Source organism: Nilaparvata lugens, chromosome 6 (assembly GCF_014356525.2).
Source record: "Nilaparvata lugens isolate BPH chromosome 6, ASM1435652v1, whole genome shotgun sequence".
Taxonomy (NCBI): Eukaryota; Metazoa; Arthropoda; class Insecta; order Hemiptera; family Delphacidae; genus Nilaparvata; species Nilaparvata lugens.
This window is the reverse complement of record NC_052509.1, coordinates 35,801,623-35,811,381: the sequence shown is the minus strand read 5'-3', so window position 1 is coordinate 35,811,381 and position 9,759 is coordinate 35,801,623. Positions and strand designations below refer to the sequence as shown.

Here is a 9,759-nt window from a genome sequence, read left to right as displayed (position 1 = left end):
TATATGCCCAAACCATCCAAGCTGCCTCATTTCTATCCTCTCGCTCACATCTCTCATGCCAACTTCCTCTCTTATCCTGGTGTTTCGAATCCTATCTCTCCTGGTCTTTCCTACTGATTTCCTGTGACACTTCATTTCCACCGTCCTGATTTTATTCTCATGGCATGATTTAATGGGCCAGCTTTCACTCCCGTACAACATGATGGGTTCAATTACTGATCGATAGACGTGATTTTTAATTCTTTTTTCTATCTCTCTTTTCCCAAAAATGCAATCCTTGATTGCATAGTAGGCCGTAGATCCCTTTCTCACCCTATTCATCACTTCCAGATCTATTTTTCCGTCCTCAGAAAACATTGTACCAAGGTATTCGTACTTCCCTACCTGTTCGAGCAGTTCTTCACTCACCATAATTTGAATATTCTCTCTCCCTCCTCTTGAAACCACCATCACCTTACTTTTACTCACATTCATAATCATTCCTCTTCGTTTCAGCTCCTCAGCCCATTCTGTCACTGATTGTTGGAGTTTCTGCTGAGTATCAGCAATCAGCACTATATCGTCCGCATATAGGAGAGCTCTTGCCCCAATCGGTCGCATGTTCCAATACCCTACCATCATATTCTGGGTCCTTCTCTTGCACACCTTATGGATCTCATCCATCACTAATATGAAGAGTAGGGGACTCAGACTGTCACCCTGTTTTACCCCCATCTCCATACCAAATTCATGGGACATTCCTCCACATATTCGCACTTTCGCTCTCATTCCTACATTGACACTAATGATGGCCTTGATCAGCTTTTCAGGTACTCTCTTTCTTTTTAAGGCTTCCCATATCACCTGTCGTGGAACTGAGTCAAAAGCAGCCTTCAGGTCTAAGAAAGCTAAATAGACAGGCTTTCCCCTCTCTAAAAATTTTGAGCATATATTCCTCAGCGATGACACATGCTCCTGGGCCTGTCTACCCGGCCTAAACGCTGCCTGTTCCTCCTCCATCTCTTGCTCTACAACTTTGCGCAAACGTTTCTCCAGAATACCCGTGTATACTTTCATGCTCACTTGAGAGAGGCAAACCGCTCTATAATTTTCACAGTCTGTGGTGGGGCCCTTCTTGTGGATAGGGATGATAATATTCTTGGTCCATTGACTGGGAACTCTTTCTTGATGCCATATCAAGTTGATCAAACTTGTCATCTTCTCTATCAAGAGATCTCCTCCCCATTTTATTAGCTCTGGCACAATCCCATCCTCTCCCGCAGCCCTTCCTGTCCTCAGCCTTTTTATTGATTCTTCCACTTCATTTGTAGTGATCTCATTGGTTATGCCATCTATCAATCATCCATCATTTGCTGATGCTCATCTTGGTCAAACCCTGTTTCATTCTCATTTCTTTGGAACTTATTTTCGTAGTACCTTCTCCATCTCTCCATCACTTCCTCCAACTGTGACACCAACCTTCCATTTTCATCCACTATTGATCTAGTCTGCTTTCCAAATTTTCCTCTCAGCTGTTTCACCGTTCTCCAGAAAGCTCGCCCATTTTCCCGTCCATGCAAATTTTGTAGATCTCTGCCAAAATTTTCCCAGGATTCGATTTTTGCTAATTTGACAGTTCTCTTGGCAACATTCCGTTTTTCAACGTAGATTCTGTAATCCTCCTGTCTCTTAGAGCCTATAAATTTCTTGTATGCTTTCTTCTTCTCTCTAACTTTCATCTTGACTTCTTCTGACCACCATCTAGTTCTTCTCTTAAACCTTCCTACTACTTTCTGGCCACATACCTCCTCAGCAGCACCCATAATAACTTCTTTCAATTCACTCCAAATAAAATCAACATTATTTTGCATATCTTCAGCATTTTGCAAATTTTCAATCCGATTTGAGAGCTCTACTTTATATTTTTCTCTATTTTCAGCAAGTCTCAACTCTTCATGCTTTATTCTCCTGTATGCTTTCTGTCTGCAAACCTTTCTTTCTCTAATACCTGTGTCCGCAACCAGAAGTTTGTGGTCAGTGTCCAGTTCTGCTCCCCTTATGACCTTCACATCCCTAAAAGCATATCTAAGCTCTCCTTGATAGAGAATGTAATCAATCATGCTTTCTGCCTCTCTGCCTTCTCCAACGAATGTAATCTTGTGGATTCTCTTATGAATGAACCAAGTGTTCCCTATGAGGAAATTGTGTTGAGATGCATATTCAATCAATCTTTGTCCATTGTTATTCTTAATCACCTCACATCCATACTTTCCCATACACCCATTCCCCACCTGCTCATCCATTCCGATTCTTCCATTGAAATCACCAATCACTACAAGTTTCCTTGATTCTTCAGCTTCAATGGTTTCTCTCTCTAGCTGCATCCAGAATTCATCTTTCTCGGCCACATTTGCATCTTCTGTTGGTCCATATACTTGGATTATGCTAATTTTCTCTTCCAGGTCTAGATCTACTCTTATTATTCTAGGGCTAATGGCTTTCCAACTTCTAACTCTGGTGTTGGTTTGGGAATATGTTGTGTGAATAAGTCTTAAGTCTAGTAGCACACACATCAATTTTTGAACTTTTTTATGCCATCCTAATAAATTTGATTAAATTGAACAAAATTTGACAAACATATATTATGATGTGATCATGAGTTTGTCAAGCTCGTGGTAGAGTTTATAAGGACGAAAAAAAATTGTTCATTCAAAAATTGATGTGTGTGTAGTTAGACTTTGGACGTTCGATAAAAACTTGTTAGAATTTTTATTGTACAACCAAAACTTGAAGTAGCTTTTAGACACATTGATTCTATATCGTGGACGTGCATTTTCAATTATTTGCTCCAGCTGCTTGCCAGCAGTAGCATATTGCCATTTAAAAGCCAAAACATAAACTCCCACACATTTTCTTTTACCTTTGAACCAAATAAAATACAATTTATTAGGTCATGTTTATTTATGACTCGACTGCCTGTGTATCAGCCTGCAATGTAAACGCAATGCTGTGACAACGTCCCATGTTCATGAACATCACAAAGTCCTACTTTTGTTTCTGTTTGTCTGGTAGGAATATGCAGTCGAAGATGTGAGACACTCCCTAAAGTAGGAACTTTGAATAATTTTACCCATTGAATAGTCAATATTGTAAATAAGGATATTTATTTAAAAAAACTCTTATTTTTCTGAAATACAAAAGTTTTTCAAGTTGCCCGATTTGAAAAAAATGTCATAATTAGTTTGTGGTTTATTTCTGGTTCAAAATTTTCTTAATAACTCAATATCTTCAAGTTTTGAGAGTTTATTGAATGTCATCATTCTATTATATTCGGTTTTTAATCAAATAAAAATTTTTAGTTTTATTTCTGGATTGAAAAAATAACTCAAATCAATTCAAGAGGATAGCATAACCTATCATTTTTATTCATTCATAACTCCACCTCATTGTATTATCATTCATCTCATCATCATCACCTAGGCTTACAATACTTCTACAAAGTCGCCTTTGTAAAATAATAAATAATCAATATTATTGATTGATAAATTAACAGGATTGGCTTGTCAAGTGCTTCAAAGGCCTAGAAATCTTTCTAGTTTGATCACCGTATGACTTGTTTATCAATAATCACCTCGGTCGGTCTTCTAAAGCTGCGTTTATACCAAAGTTATTAACAAAATGTTTATTTTTCCGTCCTTATAGATTCTATTAGATCTTGACAAACACATAGGCACATCATTTGTATGATAAGCTACAGTATGTTCAATCTAATAGAATCTATGAGGAAGGAAAAATAAACATTTTGTTAATAACTTTGGTGTAGACGCAGCTTTAGCTAGCCACAGAAAAGCCTTCCAACGGATACCACCAATAGTAGCAAAACTGCCTTAAATATTACTAAGAATATTTCTGATATGAATTATGGAGTTGTCTGATACTTTCATTTAGGATGAAACTTTCATTACACATAGGATGTCTAATCTGGCAAGTCAAGCAGTTTATTCAGATCCAGTTATTGCAGATTCGGCTCATAGTTTCCAATACCGTACCTATGATTGACTCTTATTGGTAGAGATACGGTATATTAACTTTGAATATCATATTTTTACCCTTTTGAAAATGAATATTTTTACAAATTTTGATTTTTATTTGGGAAGCTGTCAATTGTAATTAGGAATTGTGAATTGTAATTGAGAAATAGTAAGATGTAAGTTACTTGGGAAATTGTTAATTGAAGATAAGAAAATAATCCACTTGTCCAACGTCATATTCCATACTTGCATTCTTTGCTTGAATTTTAATTCATGAACAAGATCAACTGGATTTTCAATCAGATTTCTTAATTAAAACAGAAACTTCTGACTAACAAATCTTATTACCGCATCTCAAATTGAATTCATACTTTCTCAAATACAATTTACTATTCTTAATATTACATGATGTGATAACTTCTAAAATACAAATGTCTATTCTCAATTATTACAATTGATACTTTCTTGAAATTTAAAAAGGTATAGATTATTACAAGTCTGGTATAGGTAATACCTACACATTTATAATCAATTCAACCAGATTTTAGCTAATACTTAGCCGTGATGAAAAATAACCATTTAATAACAATAATAATGCTTTTATTAAATCAAGAGCTTTTACAAACACAATGTTGAATTAATACAATATAAAATACCTTTAAATAATAACTTATCCACTGAGTAAACTGAATTCCATTCAATCACAACAATACATGAAAAAGGATTGTCTGTTTCATTGTTAAATCATGACTAAGTGCCAAAAGCCGGTTAAATTTTAATCGTGATTAATTCCAGGAGAGCCTATCAGACAAACCGTCTTATAAAAAATGCCTTTTCTGATTGGTTCTCGTGAAATTAATCACGGTTAAAATTTAGCCGGCTTCTGTGCAACTAACATTAATTAGAGATTATTAATATAAAATTTATCAAACAAATATGAGAAAAATAACATTGTAACAAATCATCTGTCTGTAATAATCATTTTAGTAAAAATAGAATATTGCTATTACCCGATTTCATTCTTTACCTATTCTTCCAGTTTTTTTTTAATAATGCAATGTTTCCAAATACCGGTAACATTGCCTATTAAAATTACGCCAAAGATAAGGCTAAAAACAGCGTTTTGAAGTGCATTATTGCATTTCAAAAATTACACAAAGTACATCTAATTGAAATTTTGTGAAGTTTATAACAAGATAAGCAATGCAATTATTACTGATAAGAATGTACTAGAATAATAATGTTTTAACAAAATGAAACCGGTGATTAGGTTAGTGATTAGTTTCCATAATGGGCCTACATTTTTAATTCATAATAAATTATTTTAAGTTGCTGTACTACTAACAAAGAATCTACTTTATTATTGTAGCTACAATAAATACAGCCTATCTAAATAATCTTCTACATAATTTATTTTATACATTAATACAAATAAATGTGAAAATGATTCAAACTTTTCTTTTAGCTAGCTCTACGTAACGTATTAAATATATATTGTTTTAAATTATTTTCATATAAGTATGTTAAGTTTTAAATCAGTTAGCATACCTTTGATTTGTAACTTGAAGTGAGTTCAAATAATAATAAATAAATAAAATGTGAACGCACTGTAAGCATGTAAGCAATAAACAGTGTTAACATAACCTTTAAACCGAGAAGTGTAAAGCTTTTACAGAGTGGAAACGTGGAACGATCCTATCGTTCCACTCAAGTTTATCTTTGTTTACATTTTTGACTGTCGACAAGCTCTCCAGTCGAACAGTTTATACCCACCCAGCTCAAATATTATTTTACTGTGGCTATCAAATCATCTTGTGTTTGTTTCATGTTATCAATCAGAGTTGTTAATTAAAATTGTAATCTTTAATATGATATTATACGTTTCAGATAGCTAGGCTATCTATAGAGATATTTATTCAAACTTGAACTAGTATTCCCTTGAAGGTAAATCTTGAAGCTAATCTTTTGGAGAATCTTGTTTTATCATGTGTATGAGCATAGTTAGTTTAAAATGGGCAGCAATTTAGTATTTGATTCAATTTATGGCTAATTTCTTTAAAGAAGACTGTCAATTTTGTGAGACAGTGTTAATAAGTGCTTTGATTAGGTCATCAAAACTTCTGGAATTATTGTAGAATTTTTCTTTTTTTGAGATTCTGAATAGATATTGGAAACCAACAAATGAATCGCCTAATGCCAAGAATCTCAAAGTTAGAGCCAATCGTTCTTGTGGAGTTATTGCTTCCCTCATGATGATATCATTTTTTGTTTAGATAACTAGTTGAATTAGATTCAGTATATTAACAACATAATGTTTTGACAACCTAAGAAAGATTGAATTGTCAATATTATGTCATGTAGCAATTTATTTCCTTACTTCAACCTACAATCGTTCAACCCACCAACATTGTTTGTCAAGTTTGATTTTTGATTTTATTATATAAGTCATTGAAATAAAATGATACTGCTGCAATTTGTGATAACTATCTTCAATGATGGAATGACGCCATTGTTGTCATGTTGTGGAAAATCTACATCTACCATGTCTTCATGTCGTCTGCAAATCAGATAGCTTTTTGAATGCTGAGGCATACGTGGATCGCGTCCACAAGGACGTACAGTGAATGTTGAGGCATATGTACATACGATTGTTCGCGCGAATCTGTACGGACGTGTGTACAAGCACGGAATAAGCATAAAGTAGTGTTTCTTTCCTCTGTGGTACAAGGCTTTAGTTTGTTATTTTTTTGGCTACCCATCATACTTTGCATTCTTGTTTTGAACTTGGAGATATTGTAGATACTAAGTAAATAAGAGTACCGTAAGCTGGTACAAAGAAACGTCAACATAAACTGGCTTTTCGAATTCTTTGTTCAAAATAACATAGAAATCCAATCTCTAAAATCATAATTTTGCAGTAACAGTATGGCTTTTTAACTTGCAGAGCACTTGTACGGCTAAGCAGTATCAACAATTTAATTAAGGCTTCAAGTAAAGCAATTCAAACAGTTAACCCTTAGCACTCTGAAGGCATATTTCCATATAAGTCATATCACTCTTGTGGCCTGCAATGCAGCCCAACACCATTCCTCTCACAACTGTGAATATATAAAGCACTGACGCACCGATCAGCTCTCGTGTCCTGCATTGCGGGACACAACCATTTTCCGCTACAGGTCTCTAGTCCTGCAATGCAGCCCACTGTTAACTGTCAACTAAATATCTTCTCCTTCTATTTACAACATATCTAGACAATTCCAAGACAGGTTATCCAACTTAGACTAATATAATATATCAAATGAACCACTTTTGAATGGTCAGAAATTCATTTATTTGTTAAAAAATCCTTTTTATTTTGACTATTTTTTTGCTTCAGTGACATATGATTCTATTATCTCATTTTATTAATTATAGAGGCATATAATGTGTATAAAAACATAACAGAGTGAATGTCAACTAAATTCCAATGCCACCTACCTACTAACAAAGCTTCTAATGCTTGAAAAAACATCAAATCTAGGTGGTTTTAGCAACACATAGTCAGCAGTAACATGATGTGAAGCATGTTGGTGTGATACGAGTTTACAGTTTAGTGATAAGATTTTCATCATGTTTTTGATCTTTTAATAATTTAGTTTAATAATCATTGTTAGTAATGGATAGAGAAGGAAATCTACCATCAGATTCGATAAGAGATTTGATCTTTGGAGATCTCTCTGAAAGTGAAGTTGATTATGATTCATTCAGCATAGACGAGTTGCAACCAGCTACGATTGATAATGTTATCAGACTTGACAGTGATCATGATAGTGATATTGATTATATTTCAGAAGATGAGCAAACTAGTGATACTGATGATGCTCCAGATGTTTTGCTTCCAAAAGCTGTTTGGCGTGAATGGACTGCAAATGATGTAGATTTTCCTGAATTCAAATATACCCTTGAAGATCGTAGTGGGTTTATTCCTCCACCAGGTTTTGATAGGGGTTCAGAACTTTATTACTTTCAGCTCTTTTTCACTGATGAGCTTTTGTTTCAAATAATTAATGAGACCAATCGATATGCACAGGAAAAGATTAAAGCAAATACCCCTCTTACTAAAAATTCAACATGGCATTCTTGGATAGATCTTACACTGCCTGAGTTTAAAGCTTTCCTAGGAGTAATTATGAATATGTCCCTCAACCCTAAACAAGAGATGGAAGACTACTTCTCTTCAGACTGGCTAGACTATCAAACGTTTTTCAAAGACATATTTTCAAAGAGGAGATTTTTCCAGATTTTTTGGACACTACACTTAAGCCCTCCAAACAATATCGGTCCTCTTTTAGGAACTTTAACTAGATCAGGTAAAGTAAAAAGAGTTTTGCAGTATGTAGAAAAAAAATTTAGAGAATATTATTGTCCTTCTGACACAGTAAGTATAGATGAAAGTACAATTGGTTTTAAAGGAAGAGTAGCCTTTAAGGTTTATAACAAGGATAAGCCAAATAAGTGGGGTATAAAGGTGTTTGTTGTGAGTGATGCTGTTAATGGATATGTTTGTGCTATGGAACCCTATATGGGTTCAATTACAACTTCAAACTTGGACCGGCCAGAATTACTTGCTACATCCAGAATTGTGCTATCATTGATACAGAAACTTCAACAGACTTATGGAAGTGTGGAGGGTTTGAAGGTTTTTACAGATAGGTACTACACTAGTGTTGAATTAGCCAAGGAGCTCTATCTGAAAAAAATACATTTAACTGGCACTGTTAATAGAAACAGAAAGGGCCTTCCAAGGGAAATCAGGATAAAACCGAAACTTAAGAGGGGGGAAATGCTTTCCCTTAGAAAAGATAATGATAATGATGATCCTTCATTTATTCATGTCCTAGAGTGGAAGGATAAAAGACCAGTAACCGTTTTAACAACTCTGTATGACAACAAAACTGAGATTGTGAAGAGAATAGTGAAAGGGGGAGTAGAAGAAAGTATTATAAAGCCATCCATTATCTGTCGCTATAATTAATACATGGCGGGGGGGTGGATATAGCAGATCATTACATAGCATCTTATGCTTTTACAAGAAGGTCAATCAAGTGGTGGAGGAAAGTTTTTTTCTGGCTTCTTGAGGTAGCTATAGTAAACTCATTTATTCTTTGTAATACCAACAGACCACCTGGTATGAAAGATATGAGACTAAGGAAATTTAGGAAGAAGCTAATTTTAGCACTAGTAGGAGATGTAAGGAATACAAAGAAGCGTGGAAGACCATCTGTAATGGAAGAAGATGTGAGGTTGAATGGAAAACTCCATATTCCACAGATGTTAGATGCAAGGAAAGGTAAAGATTGTGCTGTGTGTAGTGACCGATCAGCCCTGGGAGAGAGAAAAAGAACACGAATGTACTGTGACACTTGCCTCAACAAACCAGGTCTTCATGCAGGACAATGTTTTCAGAGATATCACACCTTGAAAAAATTCAAGTTTTTATTTTTTTATTGTTTTATAAACATTCCATATGATTATAGAATAAAATTTTATCAAGATTATGAGTGATTTTTCCATGTTATTCTGACTTAAATGATAAGCTACACACCAAATGTATAGATTTTTTTCTTTATCAAATGCAATTTATATATGTAAATATTGTATAAAATGGTAAAATACATTTCATTATTGACATGATGATCAAAAAATAAATCATGGTAATTAAGCCGTTCTCCAGAGAATAGGCTTTTTATATACAGAATCTGATTCTGAT

General features: G+C 34.3%; 1 protein-coding gene across 1 annotated transcript; it reads right to left on the bottom strand.

The window, feature by feature from the left end:
* Positions 1-1,334: 1,334 nt before the first annotated feature.
* LOC120352028 lies at positions 1,335-2,099 on the bottom strand. The gene has a single exon (XM_039431437.1). It carries the CDS (start codon positions 2,097-2,099, stop codon positions 1,335-1,337), a length of 765 nt encoding a protein of 254 aa, XP_039287371.1.
* Between the last annotated feature and the right edge of the window lie 7,660 nt (positions 2,100-9,759).

Coding starts and splice junctions, on each gene's coding strand:
- LOC120352028 (XM_039431437.1), bottom strand. CDS start 2,099: ATGATTGATTACATTCTCTATCAAGGAGAGCTTAGATATGCTTTTAGG.